At 41.4% G+C, this 23,020-nt stretch overlaps 1 protein-coding gene across 14 annotated transcripts in view; it reads right to left on the bottom strand.

The window, feature by feature from the left end:
• Positions 1–7,731: 7,731 nt before the first annotated feature.
• The window catches only part of LOC123995103 (adhesion G-protein coupled receptor G6-like), a 70,927-nt gene continuing 55,638 nt past the window's right edge, over positions 7,732–23,020 (bottom strand). For 12 of the 14 annotated variants that reach the window (XM_046298421.1, XM_046298427.1, XM_046298424.1 and 9 more), the window contains 16 exons: positions 22,723–22,865; positions 22,329–22,440; positions 22,101–22,189; positions 21,647–21,848; positions 21,302–21,467; positions 20,444–20,584; positions 20,003–20,119; positions 19,061–19,106; positions 18,303–18,409; positions 17,983–18,110; positions 17,526–17,794; positions 15,039–15,141; positions 14,485–14,768; positions 13,893–13,994; positions 13,248–13,403; positions 7,732–10,061 (listed from right to left, as the gene is read on the bottom strand). In XM_046298421.1, coding sequence (XP_046154377.1) covers positions 9,871–10,061; positions 13,248–13,403; positions 13,893–13,994; positions 14,485–14,768; positions 15,039–15,141; positions 17,526–17,794; positions 17,983–18,110; positions 18,303–18,409; positions 19,061–19,106; positions 20,003–20,119; positions 20,444–20,584; positions 21,302–21,467; positions 21,647–21,848; positions 22,101–22,189; positions 22,329–22,440; positions 22,723–22,865 — 2,356 coding nt within the window. In that variant the 3' untranslated portion in view covers positions 7,732–9,870. Of the gene's footprint in view, positions 10,062–12,590; positions 12,629–13,247; positions 13,404–13,892; positions 13,995–14,484; positions 14,769–15,038; positions 15,142–17,525; positions 17,795–17,982; positions 18,111–18,302; positions 18,410–19,060; positions 19,107–20,002; positions 20,120–20,443; positions 20,585–21,301; positions 21,468–21,646; positions 21,849–22,100; positions 22,190–22,328; positions 22,441–22,722; positions 22,866–23,020 lie in introns of all 14 variants that reach the window. The other 2 variants (XM_046298428.1, XM_046298423.1) reach the window with 2 other exon arrangements.

The following is a 23,020-nucleotide window of genomic DNA, read 5'->3' as shown; positions in this document are numbered from 1 at the left end:
TTTTAGCCCGTGGCGCAGTCATAGCTATCAGGCACCTGCGCAAGCACATGGACACTCACTCAAACACTGTCCCAAGTACTCACAAGTTACAATAGATACCCTAGTTAGCGAGTTCAGTGAAACTTGTTAACATAAATCTTTATATTGTCCACATTGTAACAAACTTATGGTTGCATTACAGCACATTGTGTAACATTACCATGGTTTTATATTGAACAATTTCGGAGCCAAGGTCAGGCAAAAGAGGGGGTACGGAAATACAGATAACCCGAGATGGGCCAAACCAAAATATACAAAACTTTTACAATCACGTGTATGTAGAATATTGATATGAACAAGTGTTTGGACACAAAATAATAACATTAGCTATGCAGCTGTAATTAAATAAATAAAAACACACTGAATTATTATCAAATTATTAACATCCCCTGTTGAACTGGCCGATTTGAATTGGTCCTTGTGTGCAACTTGATGCATAATCTAGGGGAACAACATCACACTGCTACACATGACACAAGTAATGTTTCCAACAATTGTTTACAGACAGATTATTTCACTTATAATTCACTGCATCACAATTCCAGTGGGTCAGAAGTTTACATACACTAAGTTGACTGTGCCTTTAAACAGCTTGGAAAATTAAATAAAAATATGTCATGGCTTAAGAAGCTTCTGATAGGCTAATTGACATCATTTGAGTCAATTTGAGGTGTACTTTGGTGCAAAAAAGTGCAAATCAATCCCGGAACAACTGTCACGGCTGTTGAAGGAAGTGGACCAAGGTGCAGCGTGGTGAGCGTACATATTCTTTTATTTAGAAAAGATGCCGAACAAAACAATAAACACTACAAAACAAACCGTGAAGCTAAAGGCTATGTGCCATAAACAAAGTCAACCTCCCACAAAGACAGGTGGGAAAGGGCTACCTAAGTATGGTTCTCAATCAGAGACAACGATAGACAGCTGTCCCTGATTGAGAACCCTACCCGACCAAAACATAGAAATACAAATAATAGAACATAGAATACCCACCCCAAATCACACCCTGACCAAACCAAATAGAGACATAAAAAGGATCTCTAAGGTCAGGGCGTGACAACAACAGCAAAGGACCTAGTGAAAATGCTGGAGGAAATAGGTACAAAAGTATTTATATCCACAGTAAAAACAAGTCCTACATTGACATAACCTGAAAGGCCGCTCAGCAAGGAAGAAGCCACTGCTCCAAAAAAAAGATAGACTACGGTTTGTAACTGCACATGGGGACAAAGATCATACTTTTTGGATAAATGTCCTCTAGTCTGATGAAACAAAATAGAACTGTTTGGCCAGAATGACCATTGTTATGTTTGGAGGAAAAAGGGGGATGCTTGCAAGCTGAAGAACACCATCCCAACTGTGAAGCACGAGGGTGGCAGCATCATGTTGTGGAGGTGCATTGCTGCAGGAGGGAATGGTGCACTTCACAAAATTGATACCATTATGTGGGAAGAAAATTCTGTGGATATATTGAAGCAACATCTCAAGACATCAGTCAGGAAGTTAAAGCTTGGTCGCAAATGGGTCTTCCAAATGGACAATGACCCCAAGCATACTTCCAAAATTGCGGCAAAATGGCTTAAGGACAACAAAGTCAAGGTATTGGAGTGGCCATCACAAAGCCCTGACCTCAATCCTATAGAAAATGTGTGAGCAGAACTGAAAAAGTGTGTGCGAGCAAAGAGGCCTACAAATCTGACTCAGTAACACCAGCTCTGTCCGGAGGAATGGGCCAAAATTCACCCAACTTATTGTGGGAAGCTTGTGGAATGCTACCCAAAACATTTGACCCAAGTTTAACAATTTAAAGGCAATGCTACTAAATACTAATTGAGTGTATATAAACTACTGACCCACTGGGAATGTGATAAAAGAAATAAAAGCTGAAATAAATCATTCTCTCTACTATTATTCTGACATTTCACATTCTTAAAATACATTGGTGATCCTAACTGACCTAAAACAGGGAATTTTTACTCGGATTAAATGTCCAGAATTTAAATTAGTTTAAATGTATTTGGCTAAGGTGTATGTAAACTTCCAACTTCAACTGTATATTCAGCTTCTTGCGAATTGAAGGAAATATATGAAACACAGAGAGACAAAAGATAAATTATTTTGTACCTTTTTATATATTTTTCTTGGTAAATGTTTTGGGGAAGCTTGGCTTCCCTTGGAATCTATGAATACACTCCACTGCCCAAATGTCAAGTACTTATGATCATGTTGCACAGTACTGCAGCCAGACAGCAATCGCTCACCCTTAGGAACTACGGTGATGTCCTCTCTTGAGACAGCTAAGCTGATAATTATATTTTACTGTCTGGAAATTATTCCTTTCTCATTGTGATTTTACAACACCAACACAGAGCATTAAGCACATTAAGGACTGGATTCCATCCTTATTGCCCAAGTATCGCAGATGATCCATGTTAAATTGTCATGGTCATTTCCATTTGAGCCTACGTACAGTATACAGCGTTGACTGTGAATGCAGTCTCCTCGACCACAGGAACATTCAATGACAATTAATGCCATTCATATAGCCCTTACTAACAGGAAGCAGTAGGGTGAATTCAGAAAAACGTTTTGCCTTTCGGTCTTCTCTAACACCTTTTGATATCTATCCAAAAACTTAACCCCACACATGATACACTTCTGAAATGCCCAAGATGTTGCCTAATCACACAAAAATATCAAATGTTTATATCATATTCACGGGAGGCATTACACACCCATTTGTGTATACTTAGCCAAAATCATATTTTCAGTTTGCATATATTGAACTGGGACAGCAGGGTAATAAACTGGGTCACCATTAATATCGTCCTAATTGTATCCCAAGGACAATTCAATTCACACTTTGTTGTTATATTATCATCTAGAGGATTTCAGAAATGCATCTTGTGTTGGGATAATACTATGCTGGATAGAGGTCGAACAAGGTTACAAAAGACAGAAATGCAAAAAGTGGGACAGCTTAATCGTGACACAATTCTTCCACTTCCTGACGGGCCGCTCCCAGGTGGTGAAACAACACCTCCACTTCTCTGATACTCAACACAGGGTCCCCACAAGGGTGCGTGCTCAGCCCCCTCCTGTACGCCCTGTTCACTGATGACTGTGTGGCCACACATGCCTCCAACTTAATCATCAAGTTTCAGGAGGCTGAAGAAATTTGTCTTGGACCCTAAGACCCTCACACTTTTACAGATGCACAATTGAGAGCATCCAGTTGGGCTGTATCACTGCCTGGTATGGAAACTGCACCGCCTGTTACCGCAGGGCTCTCCAGAGGGTGGTGCGGTCTGCTTGCCTGCCCTCCAGGACACCTACAGCAACTGATGTCACAGGAAGGCCAAAAAGATCATCAAGGACATCAACCACCACAGCCACGGCCTGTTCACCCCGCTATCATCCAGAAGGCAAGGTAAGTACAAGTGCATCAAAGCTGTGACCGAGAGACTGAAAAACAGCTTCTATCTCAAGGCCATCATACTGTGAAATAGCCATCACTAGCCGGCTACCAGCCGGTTATTCAACCTTGCTCGCCCTATATACATAGACATGGAATCACTGGCCACTACTGTATTCTATTCTACTGTATTTTAGTCAATGCCACTCCGACATTGCTCGTCCTAGTATTTTTGTATTTCTTAATTCCATTCTTTTACTTTTAGTTTTGTGTGTATTGTTGTGAATTGTTAGATATTACTGCACTGTTGGAGCAAGGAACACAAGCACTTCGCTACACCCGCAATAACATCTGCTAAAACCAATAACATTTGAGTGATTTGCTTTCAGGCATATGAAAGTACACATGTTGCAGAAGGCATTTCTGCCAAAAAAACACATTTTTATTTAAAAAAAAATTAAGTTCAAATGCATCTCCTGTGAAGTAGTGATGCGCATTATATGCCTAGTTTCCTGAAACAAATCACATTTGCAGTTTGTTTTGCTTGTGTTTCAGATTATGTTGTGCCCAATATTAATGATAAATAATGTATTGTGTCATTTTGGAGTCACTTTTATTGTAAATAAGAAAATAATATGTTTCTGAACACTTTTACATTATTATGGATGCCAACACATTACGGATAATGAATCGTGAATAATGATGAAACAGATGCACAAAGATCATGCCCCCAAGACATGCTAACCTCTCACCATTACCAAAAACAGGGGAGGTTAGCATTTTTTTGGGGGTGGGGGTATGATATTTATGCCTCAGTAACTTTCTCACTCATCATTATTCACAATCCATTCAGAATTATCCATAATCATGGTACAGTAGCATCCACAAGAGTCACAAGCTTGATGTAGTCATTGCGTGCTAGCAATATGGGACCAAATACAACTTTTGACTAAATTGAATACACTATAAGGGGCCGATTTCAACCGGAGTTGTACTACATTTTTCCTCTATGCCTATTCTGACCTTGAACTTAAGTATGAGATGCACCATATTTAATAAAGGTTTGGCTTAAGATAAATGTACTGAAAACCCTATTTGAATGAAAACTACACAAGGAAATCTGTTGGCAATCAAGTGGGAGAGTTTTCAGCGGTCACATTAAAAGTATTCATCATGCGCAACGGAACGACGCCTACAACGCCTGTTATGCACCTTCATAAGGTAAGTCTGAAGACCAACTGAGAGGTGCATAGGAAAGGCTTACGTAAGAAAGGCGTACATTTCCTAAGTCAGAGTCGGTCCCTAAGTGGATTTGTCCAAACACTATTGACACCTTCAACTGGGGGGAATAAATACACAAAGCGCATTCATTTCTAAATGGTAAATCAGATATGTATGAAAATACCCTCAAATAAAAGGTGACATTCTGTACTGTTGCCTCATGTGAAACATTGGATCTCCAATCCAACATGCGAAGAGTATAGAGCCAAATTAAAGGTTTAACCTTCACCGTCCAAATAAATACATCTTGGAGTGCATGTATAGAATGTTACAACCGGTACATACAATTGTAGTAACCTTGGTGGGTAGCATATGTGACCTGCAGATCAGTGTAACCAGTAACGTTGTCTGTCTAGCCAGACTGAGTTTCTAAATGGCCCAATCATCTGGTTGTGTAATTACCCTTCCATTTCTCTGAGTTCCTTTCTTCAATTCTGTTTTTTGGCTGCTGATACCTTGTTGACTCTGACTGCCCCTACCACATCAGTGCCATGTCTGGGAAGGAACAGACACCTTCATACTCCCACACAGCCAGTTGAAGTTGTCGGGGAATGAATTCCTTCCAGATAATTGTTGTGAGTGAACCCTGTCTCCACATTGTGGAGGAGAGGAGGGGATGAGAGAAGGGTAGGCAGGGCTGCTGCAGGCCAATAAAAGTGTCTGTGCCAAGGAGCCCTGGCATCAAACAGGAGCAAAATGATGGTTGAGATTAATGGGGAAGGCTAAATGTTTCCACAGCTCTAGGTACCTATTTTAAAACCCGACGATGTTGACTGCCTTTTTGTCATTGTTGTTTGTTCTCCGTGAGCCACCCTCCAGTCTTAGGTAGGCTACTGTAAAACAAGTCAGAACAACAGGCAGATAACTGGAGAGCTATAGGCGACCCATACTTATGTACATGTATGCAAGTTTAGTAGTGTATGTTACTAATATCTAAACCTTCATTTTGAATACACACATAAGTGAATTTGTCCAAATACATTTGGTTCCCTAAAATGGGGGGACTATGTACAAAAAGTGCTGTAGTTTCTAAATAGTTCACCTGATATGGATGAAAATACCCTCAAAATAAAGCTGTCACTCTGCACTTTATCGTCAGTCATTGTATCATTTAAAATCCAAAGTGCTGGAGTACAGAGCCAAAACAACAAACAATGTATCACTGTCCAAATACCTTTGGACCTCACTGTACGCAACAAACCATATATTGGATCTTCTGAGTAAACCATATTGTAAAGACTTGTTGATTGTGCAGAGAAGAGGCAGACAGTAAGAGTAAAGGGAGAAAGGATGGAATAAAAAAATATAAAATATAAAAAGACAAAATAAATTAAATTCTCGTAGTTGTTATGTCTTGCATCAAGTTAATCTGGTACCTATGTACAGTGGCTGCCGAAAGAAGTCACCCCTTGACATTTTGCCTATTTTGTTGCCTTACAACCTGGAATTAAAATAGATTTTTGTGGGGGTTTGTATCATTTGAATTACACAACACTCCTACTGCTTTCAAGATGCAAAATATTTTTCTCGTGAAACAAACAAGAAAGAAGACAAACAACCAGAAAACTTGAGCGTGCATAACTCTTCACCCCTCCCCCCGAAGTCAGTACTTTGTAGAGACACCTTTTGCAGCAATTACAGCAGCAAGTCTCTTGGGATATGTCTCTATAAGCCTGACACATCTAGCCACTGGGATTTTTGCCCATTCTTCCAGGCAAAACTGCGCCAGCTCCTTCAAATTGGATGGTTTCCTGCTGGTGTACAGCAATCTTAAAGTCATACCACAGATTCTCATTTGGATTGAGGTCTGGGCTTTGACTAGGCCATTCCAAGACATTTACATGTTTCCCCTTAAACCACTCAAGTGTTGCTTTAGCAGTATGCTTAGGGTCATTGTCCTCCTGGAAGGTGAACCTCCGTCCCAAACTCAATTCTCTGGAAGACTGAAACAGGTTTCCCTCAAGAATTTCCCTGTATTTAGTGCCATCCATCATTCCTTCAATTCTGACCAGTTTCCCAGTCCCTGCCCATTAGAAACATGGTGTTCTCGGGGTGATCAGAGGTGTTGGGTTTGTGTCAGACATAGCGTTTTCCTTGATGGCCAAAAAGCTCAATTTTAGTCTCATCTGACCAGTACCTTCTTTCATATATTTGGGGAGTCTCCCTTTTGGTGAACACCAAATTTGTTTGCATATTTTATTCTTTAAGCAATGGCTTTTTTCTGGCCACTCTTCCATAAAGCCCAGCTATGTGGAGTGTACGGCTTCAAGTGGTCCTATGGACAGATACTCCAATCTCCGTTGTGCAGCTTTGCAGCTCCTTCAGGGATATCTTTGGTCTCTTTGTTGCCTCTCTGATTAATACCCTCCTTGCCTGGTCCCTGAGTTTTGGTGGGTGTCCCTCTCTTGGCAGGTTTGTTGTGGTGCCATATTCTTTCAATTTTCTATAATGGATTTAATGGATTTAATGGTTCAAAGTCTTTTGATAACCCAACCCTGATCTGTACTTCTCCAGAACCTTGTCCTTGACCTTGGCGAGCTCCTTGGTCTTCATGGTGCTGCTTGCCTGGTGGTGCCCTTTGCTTAGTGGTGTTGCAGACTCAGAACAGGTGTATATATACTGAGATCATGTGACACTTAGGTTGCACACAGGTGGACTTTATTTAACTAATTATGTGACTTCTGAAGGTAATTGATGGCACCATATCTTATTTAGGGGCTTCTTAGCAAAGGGGCTGAATACATATGCACGCACCACTTTTCAGTTTTTTTTGTTGAATTTTTAAAAACAAGTTATTTTTTCCATTTCACTTCACCAATTTGGGCTATTTTGTGTTTGTCCATTACATGAAATCCAAAGAAAAGTCCATTTAAATTACAGGTTGTAATGCAACAAAATAGGAAAAACGGAATACTTTTTCAAGGCACTGTATATGACCGTATATGACAAATATTAGGGTTATCATAAAAACAATTAGCTAGAGTCACCTTTGTAGATTTCAGTTCTTTTAATTGCCTTTATTGGTGAAACACAATTCATCAATGGTGTTGAGACATACAGAGACAGCTTCAAGAAAATATATTATTGACAAAAGTTGTGGAAAAACTAATAACAGGGTTTGGAGAATGTTTTCAAATAGACCCAGACCATCCATATTAAATCAGTGATACATCTAAGTACAATATTGGTTTGGATCTAACCATTGTAATTTCCTAGCTCTTTGTCCTGGAAACATTATTTAATTATTAGGGAAATGTACAATTGAATCAGAGAAAATGATGTCTGGATTCTTTCTGCATTGATAGAACAATGTGCACCTCTAAATAATAGCCTATAACAAATAACATGACTGGATAAAGGTTGATAACTACTTTGTTGAATATTGGGAAATGTGTATTTTGGGATATCTTATTCAAATATGTATAACGATGATGCCAGCAGTCATTTTCCAATTCAATGTAAAGATGAGAACTCCATCTTGCGATCTCAACCCACTGTAATCCCTTCCCACACGTTCTTGAAATGAAGACCCCAAATCTGTTCAACACCACATTACCTCTTGAAATTTGGCCCCTGAGGGAATTTCTCATTGATGCTCCGATTATTTTCCTGATGCTGGAAAAGAACAGTTGAGAACACTGACTGCTTCCAAAATATAACTGGCCCAGTTCGCCTGCCCAGGTCAAGAGCGAAGCTTTGTTTGCCCACCAAGGTCCATCTTTACAAAAACAGTATATCAATCTATCCAGGGGTATAGTCCTGATCAACTGGCATTGGGGATTCAAGAGGAATAACAAATGCGAAAAGCTCTATAGAAATAAATATAAAGACACTTTTAAACAACATTGTTCCATCGCTTCACAAACACAAACAACAATAGCTCACACAGCAACATTTAACGTAATGCAATATATTCAGTTCCCCTATTGGTGGGAAAATAAGACTACCATATTAAGCTAAACTAAAGCAACACGGAAGAGCAGATTAACATGTTGCCATTTTAAAATGTTGGCATGAACGTGGATGAACAAATAATGCCAGTGTTTTGTTGTCCCTTTTCAATCATTACAGTATGTTGTGAGTTGCTGTACTGCGGAACAATTCAATGTGGAATGTTTATGAAACTCTTTTACCAAATCTAAGTTTAATGGCTGCAGGTTTAGTAACTTCTACAGCCATATATATAGTGTAAATACATGGCTCTGGTAACCTCTATCCATAGAAGGGTCAGACTAAATGACACTTTAAACACAGGTCACCCACAGAGGTTGTCCTAAATCGAAGTGACCAAAATGAAGTAGTAGTGAATGGACCAATACCAGACATCCATTTCTGCATGTGTTATTCAGTAGTAGAGCATCTGAAGGTTTAAAAAATATATACATGACAAATATAACATAGTCGTGATGATGATGTTGGTACGCTGACCAAGATAAAGTACTTTATGCAAAACCTCCTCATGCAAGGCACTGTAAAGGAACATAACATTGCTTTCCAGCAAATAAACACACACAGGATTCACAAATAGATGACTAAAGCCAGAACTACACCTCAACCTGTTCCTTTTGAGCACACGTTGACAATGCTACAGCTTTTAAAAACTCCCTCACGTTTGGTAGTCTTTGGGTTTGAAATATAGGCCTAAGCCTGAATATTTGGTCCAGATTGGAGGATTTTGCTTCCCTGTTGCTCATACTGGATTTCTACAGATTGCAGAATGAGAACAGAACAGTTAAGATTGTTGATAGTTCTGTACAGGAAAGGTGACCCTACTGAAAACCCAAGGCATGTGCAACACCAACTGAGAATCAATTATAGTGGGCGTATTAGATATACCATAAATATTTACACAACACATAGCCAGTTAAAGATTAATGTCACAGTATGTAAATCCCAAACTCCATTCTCCGCTTAGCCCTTCCCTTTTCTACAGAACTATGCATTTCCCACTTCCCCTTTCAGTACATCTCATTGACTGGACCAGCTGATTAAGTCAAATATTGTACAGTAAAAACAATTACAGCCCTGCTGCTCTGGAAGCTACAACCCTGGGGTGAGACTGTGGACTGGGGGAGATCACCACTGGTTAGGGGGTAGCAGAAAAAGCAGGGAGAAAAAGAGAAGTGCCGGGTGGTCTAGAACTTGGTGCTGTGGCTGAAGCTGTCCGACATGATGATGTTCTTGTAGAAGTTGTCAGAGCGCGCCGAGCAGTAACCTTTGACCTTGTCAATGACTTGGTGCACTGGGATGATGGAGGAGGAGGAAGAGGAGGCCTCACCATCCAAGGAGACACTTTTAGGATTGGTCTGGTTGGAGTAACCTTTACCTGTCCAAAGGTGAGGAGAGATAATGTCAAGGTTCAGAAACAACACACTGATCTTTGTGCTCATTAACAATAGTGCACAGTACATTTCATTATTTTCTGTCCTTAAGCTCACAATGGCACAAAACTAATAGCAAAAGACAATTGAAAAATAAGCGAGTGAAAACCACATCACTGAACACATACACAAAGTAGATCTTAGGCCTAGATTCAATCAGATCGAGCGTTAACCGGCGATAGCAGACACCCGATTAGCAGATGTTTTGGCTGCATCGGAGGTGGAACTGTGTTGGAGCTGTCAAATCGGTGAGCAGCTGCTCTTGCGATCATTGTCACGAAGCCACAAAGGCTGCATGAAATTTCTCTTAATGCAACTCCGTACAGCCAGTGGCAATGTCCTCTTTAGGTATAATGCCCGGAGCCGCTTGTGGATTTGACAGCTCTAATGCAGTTCCACCTCCGACACCATCAAAACATCAGTTATGCGGATGTTGGCCAAAGCGGATCTGATTGAATTGGGCCCTAAATCTATATACAATGATTGTGTATATATGATTGTAGGTTGAATATGTGGCACTCATTTTAAACAATTCTAATGAATAGGCTTTGCAAAGATAATTTGCCTGTGTTTTCCTGTAACACAGCATGTTTCTTTAGCTTAGAAAATGTTTAAAGTTTAGGTTTATGTCTAGTTCCGTCCCAATCTCAAATCTCTGGAAGACTGAAACAGGTTCCCCTCAAGAATTTCCCTGTATTTAGTGCTTGTTTAAATGGAGTCCCAATATTTTCTGAGCAACAATTCTCATGCATCTCTGCATTCTGGTAGAATTCATTCCTATACATGCATGCACATTCAAACAATCTTGAAATTCAACCGCGCACAACGGACAAATAGAAATATCTGTGTATCTTTCCAACATGCTTGAACCGCTTCCATCTGTTTTTGCCTTATTCTTGCTTCGTTCGCCAAGTGATAATACATTTGGGTTGGTCATTTGATAATGTCAGGGCTAAAACATCCATTGGAGGTTTTGAATAGAATGACTTGAGTGGGTCAATTAAGCACAGAACACAGCCTATGCAAAGCCTTTGGCATCTTTAGTAACAGAACCGCTGGCTGTCTCCTCACTCCTGACACAATATGTATGTCTCTTTTCAGTTTGAGAGACAAACAGCTATAATCACGATCACATGTTAATCACTGGTTATTCATGAATTGGCATCCTCACTTTGATCCTGCTATTTCACCAAACCAGTTATCAACTTATCTCGTACACTCAGTAGTCCTCACATTGCACATGTGTTCTCGATGAGGTAATGTCAGGTCCTCCTTAAAGTGTGTACACACAACCCACCCTATTACTCCTTAAAGAGTGTCCACATTAAAACAAAGTTTATTCCACAATGTCAAGTAAGGTATTGTAGGAAACCTCGATGGCAGCTTCACGCATGATTCTCACCCCTTCGTTTCTCACCCACTGCTTTATAGGCTCTGTCAGACTAGATTAGTCCATTAGCAGGGGGATGCCATTAATCGTTGGATCAGTCCAATATGACAACATCACAGAGTAAATTGCAGATTATCTCACCAAGGCACACATCTGGAAGCAATAGGATAGTGTACTGCATTGTACGCCTGACACGGATGCACAATGATTTTCTCTTGACAAATGATCTTTCACATTACCTGAGATCTTCGTGAAATGAAGATAATTAGGTAATTAATCATCTTATTATCACAAGGTCTGTGTAGATACATGTAATAAGGCACAAACGTCATGCTTGAATTGTGCATTTGGTTGTAAAGTATAGGTGAGGGTGATAGCACTATCACCATCCAATGGGTCAGGGATGCACACAAACACACACGTCTACAATTTTCCATGTGACAGTTGAATGCTGAAATGCAAGCTGTGTGTTTTACTGTGGTATCATTGCTGCTAGCAGAAAACAGAGGCATCCTAGGGGAGCAGAATTAGTGTGGTATGAGTGAGTGAGTGAGTGACATCTAGAACCACTGAGAAGAAGGCAAAGCAGCTCATCTGCCAAACTCTCTTATTGGTCAGATGATATTACTACAACTGTATTTATATTACTTCATGTCCATGTTTAAACCAAGTTAAACATGAATGTTATTAAGTTGTTATAGCATATTATCTTTGATGGAAATCTCAAAATGTTTTTCATTGACTTTAGAGAGAACAATGGCAGAATAGAGGTCTTTGTCATACAGGGTCTTCATGTCACCATTCAGTCTGGATTCAATCTAACTATCAAAGGAAGCATTTGGCATCGAAACTAAATGCACACATGCCAATTTTTGTGTTAATGTCAACACAATATTTCTGTTTTAAACGGTAAAATGTGTTATTGTTCTGTGAGACACACCAGTGTTAAGGAAAAGTGCACACGCCCAGCTGTTAGGTTGAATCCAGGCCTTCATGTTCAAAAGGTGAAAGGCCAATAACACAACATCACATCACACTGTAAGGAAGCATGGAGTCAGGCTAGCTTTGATGCAGTTCAGTTTACCTCAGGAGGTTTTCCTTCGTGCTATTGGTGGGCTACATCTACACACACCACAAACATAAATACATACAGGAGGTCAGCCACCATGTAGCCCAGGAATAACTATTGTACACTAAAAGCAAGAAAACACATGTTTCACACAGTCCTTGTAGACATACAGTACCAGTCAAAAGCTTGGACACACCTACTCATTCAAGGATTTGTCTTTATTTTACTATTTTCTACATTGCAAAATAATAGTGAAGACATCCAAACTATGAAATAACAAATATGGAATCATGGAGTAACCAAAAAAGTGTGAAACAAATCAAAATATATTTTATATTTGAGATTTTTCAAAGTAGCCACCCTTTATCTTGATGACAGCTTTGCACATTATTGGTTCTTCACTATTATTCTACAATGAAAATGGTAAAATGGTAAAAAAAAAGAATGAAATAAAATAAAATGAGTAGGCGTGTCCAAACTTTTGACTGGTACTGTATATTTTTTGGTGAATAAATATGAAGGGGAGAAAAGGTTGTGTAAAGTATCCTTCTTTGCATAACTACAAAAAGTAAACGTTGGTATGAACAAAATGTGGATCAATGAAACAGACCAACTGACAGTAAACAAACCGCTGTGTGTGGCTCAATATTAGACCCTCCCATAGTGTCTTACCTGCATTACTGTTGCGCTTTGCAAAGGGGTTTAGAGTTGCTTTGGCTTTGGAAGTCCAGTTTGCTGTACTGGAGCCAAAAGAGCTGGAGGACAGGGACTTCCCCACCGTGTCTGAGCTGACCTTCTTGGTGTTGTTAGTGGCCGTCTTGCTCCAGTCTGCCACGCAACAAGACACATTTCACACATACTTATTCAGGCAAAATTAACAGTGAAGTGATCTTTGTTACTTCAGGGTTTTATGGAGTTTCTGTATATCAATTTGACTGTGTATAAAGCAAAGACCTCTCAGGTTTTATGCTTTAATAACCATTTTTCTTTGTTACTGTGAGTCCACAGGGCACTTTTACTGGACTCCTGTGCAGATATGTTCTAGCTTATATTCCAGTGACTTTCACTTCAATAGGAATTCTATTAACATTAGACAAGATTCAATATGAAATGTCAACTGAAAAGATTTGAACAAGATTTTTAGCTTAGAATCTTTATCGCAATCACATAGGACTTTTATTAGCAATGTACAAGTACAGCAACTTCACCCCCCTCATCCTAAAACCTGTTACGATAGTAGTGTTGTGAATATCAGGCCAGATATTGTTCCTGAGAGGGCGAAGTCTCTTTGTCGTCTGTTTCCTGTCAGATCTTTACCTGAGTTGTCTGCCAGGCGGAATCTGCCACAACACAAGTATCTCCTCCACTGTTTCTGGACATTCTCCTTCAGTGCACAGTGGAATATGAAGATGAATAAACCTGTTGGCCAGAAAAGAACAATGGAGGAAATGGCTGTTTAATAACAAGGAAGATGACAGAGAGGACAAATAAAAGAGAGCAAGTTTGGTTCGTCTTTCAATTGCCAGATGTTGTACCAATGAGACCTCTGGTGGAACAAATAGTATACGACATGACAATGAGTAGATGACTTATTATTGTTACCCACAGGAGGCTGCTGAGGGGAGGACAGCTCATAATAATGTCTGGAACGGTGCTAATGGAATGGCATTATGAATTCAATACCATTCCACTAATTCCGCTCCAGGCATTACCACGAGCTCGTCCTCCCCAATTAAGGTGCCACCAACCTCCCTTTGGTCTTAACATATAATACATTAGAGAGCTGCTTCGTACAAGAGTTTAAAGATAAACAAAAGACACCTTTGATCCAAACATTCACATATTAGTAACCAACACTACTGTGCATTTTGCTTTAAGGTGCACAGCGCACCATAGAATGGCCCTGTACCTTGCAGTGAGTTGGAGATGGAGAAGAGGTACATGAAGGCCAGGTTGACGGGTCCCCAGGCGAAGAAGGCGAAGCCCCAGGTCATGCCCAGGAGGAAGGTGAGACTGATGACGCTCCTCAGGTTCCTCAGCACCTCCTCACGCAGTGTGTGGTTGCTACGCTTCCCGTTGCGACCGCAGATCTGGATCATAACCACGATGAACATGGCCACGTTCAGGAGGAAGATGACAGAGAAGTAGCCCACACACGTTACATAGAACACCACATGGCTCCGGATCCAACAGCTGGGAAGAGGGGAGGAGGAAGAGGGGAGGAGGAAGGGGCCAGGAGAGGAGTCAGTAAAATTGGTTGCCGTTGGTTAACTTACATGTTTTAGCTGGAAGGCTGGGCCAATATCACATATATTACATGCATTATGCACTATAGTACATAGTTCTGGTCCTATAACTGACATATGGGAAGACATACACTTGGATTACACAAGTCTAAGACTCCATCTACATACAGAATGTCATATTTTTTATGGTATCTCTTGATCTTGATGCAGGACTCACAATTCAGAAGAGCCTTGTCCAGTGTCCCCCTTTCCATACTCCATTTTCCCATAGGAGTTTTTGTCAATAGCTACCACTGTAGCAACTATCGCAGCAGGCAGACCTGGAAGTGAGACATGGGGGGAAATTCTATATTTTTAACATTCAGGTATATGTAGGGTTGCAAAGAGAGGGTATATTACTGGTAACTTTCAATGTTCACCAGTAAACTACCAGAATTTTGGTAACTTTCAATTGTAATTTTTTATTGTCTCTACCTGTACATGACAATCTGATCATTTATCACTCCAGTGTTAATCTTCAAAATTGTATTATTAGCCTACCTCCTCATGCCTTTTGCACACATTGTATATAGACTGCCCATTTTTTCTACTGTGTTATTGACTTGCTAATTGTTTACTCCATGTGTAACTCTGTGTTGTCTGTTCACACTGCTATGCTTTATCTTGGCCAGGTCGCAGTTGCAAATGAGAACTTGTTCTCAACTAGCCTACCTGGTTAAATAAAGGTGAAAAAAAAAATAAATAAAAAAAAATAAATTGTATCACATGACATATGATTTTGGGGTACTTCAGATTATAACAGTTTTCTGAACTTATCTCTGGACATCTTGTTTAAAATGTAATGACAAAGCTGTAAAACATTATTCTAGATATAAACCATCAACTAAGTGAACACCATTGGTGTTTAATATGAGGGTTTTAGCATGAAAAATCCGTTATCTTTTTTTTTACACACTTGTACTTATTTTATAATGTCAATATGTATTTGTTGTAAATATTTTGGCACCAAATTGGTAGCAGTTGTGAAAAAATGTAATAGTTGGAATTCTGTAAACTGGTCTTGGTTGGTGTGGGATGTGGCATTTGTGGTGGGCTTGGTGTGGGATGTGGCATTTGGGGTGGGCTTGGTGTGGGATGTGGCATTTGGGGTGGGCTTGGTGTGGTATTTGGTATTTGGGGAGGGCTTGGTGTGGGATTTGGGGTGGGCTTGGTGTGGGATGGCATTTGGGGTGGGCTTGGTGTGGGATGTGGTATTTGGGATGTGGGCTTGGTGTGGGATGTGGTATTTAGGGTGGGCTTGGTGTGGGATTTGGTATTTGGGGTGGGCTTGGTGTGGGATGTGGCATTTGGGGTGGGCTTGGTGTGGGATGTGGTATTTGGGGTGGGCTTGGTGTGGGATGTGGTATTTGGGGTGGGCTTGGTGTGGGATGTGGTATTTGGGGTGGGCTTGGTGTGGGATGTGGCATTTGGGGTGGGCTTGGTGTGGGATGTGGCATTTGGGGTGGGCTTGGTGTGGGATGTGGTATTTGGGGTGGGCTTGGTGTGGAGGTTCGTGGATGGGGTGGGCTTGGTGTGGAGGTTCGTGGGGATGGGGTGGGCTTGGTGTTGGAGGTTCTTGTGGATGGGGTGGGCTTGGTGTGGAGGTTCGTGGATGGGGTGGGCTTGGTGTGGAGGTTCGTGGATGGGGTGGGGTTTGGAGGTTCTGGATGGGGTGTGGAGGTTCGTGGATGGGGTGGGCTTGGTTTGGAGGTTCGTGGATGGGGTGGGCTTGGTTTGGAGGTTCGTGGATGGGGTGGGCTTGGTTTGGAGGTTCGTGGATGGGGTGGGCTTGGTTTGGAGGTTCGTGGATGGGGTGGGCTTGGTTTGGAGGTTCGTGGATGGGGTGGGCTTGGTTTGGAGGTTCGTGGATGGGGTGGGCTTGGTTTGGAGGTTCGTGGATGGGGTGGGCTTGGTTTGGAGGTTCGTGGATGGGGTGGGCTTGGTTTGGAGGTTCGTGGATGGGGTGGGCTTGGTTTGGAGGTTCGTGGATGGGGTGGGCTTGGTTTGGAGGTTCGTGGATGGGGTGGGCTTGGTTTGGAGGTTCGTGGATGGGGTGGGCTTGGTTTGGAGGTTCGTGGATGGGGTGGGCTTGGTTTGGAGGTTCGTGGATGGCTTCGACCATTTATTTCGATTCCTCACATCTTAATTATTGTTAAAAATAGGTTTGATCCATTTTGGATATTGGGTACTACATTTATTGAATAGTAGATGAATCCTATAAATTGAAATGACCAATCTGGGTTCAATTGTCTTTCAACAAAATAATGTTTCAGGAATTATAATCTTATCTGTTTCTAACTATAGAATCCATTTCAGAACAATCTGAGATGGTGGGTATTGAAATCCTCTTTCTTGTGCTTTTTGAGGTGGAAATATTCATTTTTGATTCAATGCTTTTTAATTAATTAAGCTATTTTCAATAATACATTACCAACGTTACCATTGATTGCCATAGATGACCTGTTAATTAAAAACATTTGAGACAGTTCTGGTCACTTTGGCAAATTACCGGTAGTTTTGCATTCCTAGGTACAAACTAAGTTTGAAATTCAGTGTATAGCGAGAATAATGCATACCATGCATTTGCATTTTAATAGGAATTTGGTCTATGCCATAGCCAGCATACTGCATAGTAATTAGTTTATCCAACTTTAGTGCCACTTACCCCAGCCGACGATGCAGAACTTGAGAATGTACCTCCGGATGTAGGTGTTGAAAACTTTGACCAGGGCGATGTACATGTGGATGGACTCAAGGCCCATCCAGGTGAAGGATGTGAGCAGGAAGAAGTGGAGGAAGACGGCCACAGCCACACACAGGCCCTCCATTTCGAAGGAGGCCAGCCAGCCATCCAATAGGAACACCATGTTGAGGAAGAGCAGTGACGTGCTCAGGTTCATCAGAATCTTGGACGGGTAGTCACGACGCAACTTCCTGTAGAGACGACAGACACTGAACAACACTGTCTGACTACTACAGTTCTGGTTGTCTTTCTTTTAATATCATGGTCAATGACTAGGATCAATAGTCCACCTGACGTAGACAGGAAGAATTCATAGGACTAGTTATAGGAGTATTTCCTGATCACATGTTGGAGTTGTCCAAAATGGTAATATACTCACTCAAAGGCAATATAAGTCAGAAGCGTTACGGCAGAGAAGATGGCCGATATGCCACATCCGATGTAGGTGATGAAGGTAAGAATCTTGGTGTTTTTCTCATCAATCTGTGCAGCAGATCCAGAGATATCCTTCACAGAGAATACAGAAAGTAAAAGTAATCACCAAACAAGCAAGTCAAGTTCGACTTGCAAGTTATACTTCCAAGTTATACTGTAAGATTCATACTATACAAGGACAAACGGCTGGTTTAAATGAATCAGAGAGTCACAATTATAAGGGGAAAGAGTCTCCAACTGGTTTAATGTGAACTCAAGTCTTACCATTAGAATGCCAAAGTGTGTGAGATGGTCACAGAGGCAGATAGTCTTGTTTCCATTGGACATGGGACTAACCCTGCAGCCTTTACTGTTCCAGCCACCTGAGTCATCTTGTGGAGACAAAGACAAACTCTCTAGTATATTCTACAATTGTAAGGCTTTAACTTAAATTGAGATTGACATACTCTTGAGTGTACAAAACATTGTGCTCTTTCCATGGCATAGACTGACCAGGTGAATCTAGGTGAAAGCTATGATCTCTTACTGATGTCACTTGTTAAATCCACTTCAATCAGTGTAGATGAAGGGGAGGAGACAGGTTAATGAAGGATTTTTAAGCCTTGAGACAATTGAGATATGCATTGTGTATGTTTGCCATTCAGATGGTGAATGGGCAAGACAAAATATTTAATTGCCTTTCAATGAGTTATGGTAGTAGGTGCCAGGCGCACCGGTTTCTGTCAAGAACTGCAACACTGATGGGTTTTTCACGCTCAACAGTTTTCAGGTTGTATCAAGAATGGTCCACCACCCAAAGGGCATCCAGCCAACTTGACACAACTGTGGGAAGCATTGGAGTCAACATGGGCCAGCATCCCTGTGGAATGCTTTCAACACTTTGTAGAGTCCATGCCCCAACGAATTGAGGCTGTTCTGAGGGCAAAAGTGGGTGCAACTCAATATCAGGAATGTGTACTTAATGTTTTGTACACTCTGTGTATATTTCAAGAAGCAAAATATTCGTTTTTTTCCCAACTTACTTTTCATGGTAAAATCCCAGAACATGCAGGTTGGCTTTGGCTTTGGCTGAAAGACACAATCACTGTGTGATTACAGGTTACAGGTGTTAATTTGCACTGTACTTACGACTTCAACTGTTGAACTACCATCCGGCATCAACAATCATCAACTGAGTGGTTACAGACTAAATGTTTTTACCTAAGTGGAATGAGAAAAGAAGGAGAGCGAGGACAAAAAGTTTTTAAAAAAACAGGGGGACCCGGAGGGAAGAAAAGATAAAAGTTTTTTCATCCAAATTATTGCTTATGGGTACCTTTATGTGTGTGTAAAGTATTACTGTTCTCAGATGTATATTTCCTAGATTTTAAATGTGTATGAATTTATATTTTAAAATTCTAAACATTATATATATCCATTGTTTAGCTGGAATGGGATATTCATATCCTGTATATTTGACTGTGAAATGTGGTTACCTCACATAGCTTTCTTAAGATGAATGCACTTAACTCGCTCTGGATAAGAGCATCTGCTAAAATGACAAATGTCAAATGTAAATGTTTTGCATACAGCTTTCATATTACTGTATTGAAATGGTTTAAATATTGATGTCAAAAATGTATTTGCACAGCTCTTTATTAAAACATGCAGTTATTTGTTACATTTGACTATGCAAAGCCTAGCAGTACTACTCATTTCTCTGAGAGTGAGGCGGATATGTAGCATTTTGCCCCCCAAAATATGATTTGCCTCTCTGAAATGAAACCATCAAGTGATAGGTTTTAAACAAATAAGTTACACATGTCATTAAACGACCCCATGCCATGATTAGCTAGTGAAAAACCACCAAGGATTTAAAGAATTTCTTTTAAACAATAAAAGCTTATTTTTTTCTGAAAATGGATGTATCATTTTGGAATGAACCTCTTCATATAGAGGTGAGAGGAGGAGGGAGGGTAGACTACCTGGTAATTCAGGTGTACTATCTCAATCTCCACGGGATCCTGCAGGTTACTGATGGAGTAATTGCCCACACTGCTGGCCACGACATAGCTGTTAAGAGACATCCCGTCCTGTTTGTCCTGAGAATGATCAATAGAAAAGTTTGATTTTGAAATATAAATACATAAGACTCAAAACTATAGATGCACATACCGGGCATACGAATCACCATGCGTTAGTAGGAAACAGGAAAATAAATCACAACACGCTAAGCAGACACACCAGATGTGTTGAATTGCATCAGAAAGAGCTATAAACCTGAAAATATCACTCAAATCTAGAGATTTACATACCAGACACATGAGTCACCATCCATGAAAAGGATGTGTGAGAAAAGAAAAACATACTGTTATATGCTGAAAAGACACTAAACCAGATACATTCCACCAAAAAGAGGTATAAACCTGGAATAGTCCTATCTTGCTGAAGAACATGAAGTTAATCCTGGAGATGGCAGCGGTCTCAGCGTCGGTTAGGTTTTTGAGCAAAGTAGCTGGCAGTGTGACCTGAGCCAGGGGATTCAGCTGATTAGACTCAAAGTCAATCTGGTGGGAGAGAAGTTAGTTAGACCATTGACTTTGCCACTAACAATTTGAATTTGATTATTCAACGTAGACAGAGGTATGCTGATTATTATGCTGATTATATCATGAGTCCCCTGCTGTATCATCTGGAGGTCACTCCCAAACCTCCGTGGTGGACAGGTGGCTTATGACCATTCTGCTGGCACAGCATTGGCACAGCATTGACACGTACGGCAGGGGCATAGGGTAAAACACATGAAACCGAGCGAGAGGGAAGGCTGTGGTGGACTTGACGCTAGTCAGCTGCATCATGTTCGCTTCACTCTACGATCCTTGCAGAATGATAGATGACAGGACTCCCACTCTGTCCATGTGTGTCACAAGGTTGCGAGTGTGTTGTGGGTACATGTGTGTCACAAGGTTGCGAGTGTGTTGTGGGTACAGAAAACATTCTTAACGACTTAAACAAAGAGACATCCTGCCATTTATGTTAAATGGACTCAACGGGCCTGATGGGTTGTGAGTTTACCTTCAACACACAACTAGAGTTTCCACGGGAAGGCTTTCCTGGAAGCCTTGCCTGACTATGGAAGCCCTGCCTGACTATGGAAGCCCTGCCTGATTATGAACAGTCCCTGCATATATAGTACCACACTGCCCAGTACAGTACAGTGCAGCAGATAACACTGATTTCTGGATATAACTATTCTGTATAACACTGACCCTAACTGTCCGTACCTGGAGGTCTGTGGTGTTGGGCTGTATGAAGGCACTGAAGGAGGTCCCGTTGAACTTGCCATGGTTTAGTGTTGAGATGCCCAGAGCCAGATTTTTAGAGGTGATGCTCACTGAAGGCCCATCAAACTCTAACTTCTGAACCAGCTCATCCACCGTCTTCAATGTCCTACACGCAGATAGAGAGTTATCAAAGTCAACATACAGTACATCTACCTGGGAGATATAGTCATAACTCATTTATGCTTACTCTCAGCATGCTGGACACAGTAAGAGGTGGGTTCTGAGGAGAGGAGTGACCACGGCAGTGGGAGCAGACAGGGGGAAGATGAGGAGAAGGTATCTTACCTCTCTGAGGCGACAGCCAGGGCTGACACAGAGCTGGTCATCACGTTGGAGATGATGTTCAATACGGTGGTGGCCAGAGTGGTGTTGATCTTGGCCACGTTGACCAGCTCCTTCACTTTGCCCACCACCTTGAACACCTCGTCTGTGGAGAGCTCGTTGTTGGTGATGTCAGCAAGCTGGTCGGCAACTTCAGCAGCGTTCTCTGTTTGGGGAAAGTTAGGCACAACTAGATGAAGGCTGTCAATAGATAATCATTATTAGTTGTCTGCTGACTGTCCACTCTCTGCCATGGTGAGGCTGTAAACACGTTTTATCTCTAAAACTGCATCTCAGTGGGCACCTCTGTCCCTCTATCGTGTTGAGATCAAATATATCTCAAGTATTCATTCTTGCAGCTGTTTTGATTCTATCTGCTGTGGAATCATTAAAGTGATTTAAGATGTCGGTGGCCTACCTGCTGAAACATTGATGGAATCGATATCAGTGCAATTACTGATGTCTGGGGCGCCCCAAAACGCTGTGTAATTCAGGGGGCTGATCACACTGGGGACAAATGAACACAAAATCAGATCTAGTATTTTAAGATTGATCCCAGATGAATTACCTCAAACAAGTTCATGCATACAATGTCAGCATATCAATAGTTTGACATAGTTTGATGTAGTGAATGTGTCAGTCTCACCATGTTCTGGATGCAGTCTGGTCTTTGTTGGGGAAACAGGGGACATACTGAGTGACCGTTGGTCTGCTCTCTGGCCAGATATAATGGAGGGGAGTTTCCTCTGGGCAGTTCTCTGAATGAGAGAGAGAAAACCGTGCAACTTAAAAATGTTAACAGCTCAGCAATATATTCATTTCCAATGACTACAAGAGGAAGATGGGAAGCGTTAGAGGCATTCACATTTCAAACCTAATCGAATTAGGAGGTGCTTAGAATCCGTGGTGCGACTGTGCACCGTAAATTATTACTTTTTCTCTGGGCTGTGGGAGTGTCATGTTTTTCCACAGTCACTTTCTGCAGTAATAAGAGAGGCATTGAAGTGATTAAAGCAGGTCTGGGTGAGATCATGTCCTACCGACAGACTGCACGTTGACAGTTTCTAGCTCCAGTCCATTGCCAATGTTAGGGCTGCTTCCCACCATCCTGGTGGAGATGGCTACTTCTTCCAGGGTCACATTGGTGCTGGTCTGATAGACCAGCAGGGCCTGGCAAGTGAATCTGGAGGGGGAAGAGGATGAGGGAGAGGATGAGGGAGAAGGAAGTGGAGGAGGGATGGGGAAGAAGGAACAGGAGGAGGGAAGGAAGAGGAGGAGGGGTGGGTGAGAGGAGGGGGAGGAGGAGGGATGGGGAAGAAGGAAGATGTGGATGGAAGG

The sequence above is a fragment of the Oncorhynchus gorbuscha genome, linkage group LG14 (genome assembly GCF_021184085.1).
Source record: "Oncorhynchus gorbuscha isolate QuinsamMale2020 ecotype Even-year linkage group LG14, OgorEven_v1.0, whole genome shotgun sequence".
Taxonomy (NCBI): Eukaryota; Metazoa; Chordata; class Actinopteri; order Salmoniformes; family Salmonidae; genus Oncorhynchus; species Oncorhynchus gorbuscha.
The sequence above is the reverse complement of the archived record's forward strand: the minus strand, read 5'-3'. Positions and strand labels throughout refer to the sequence as shown.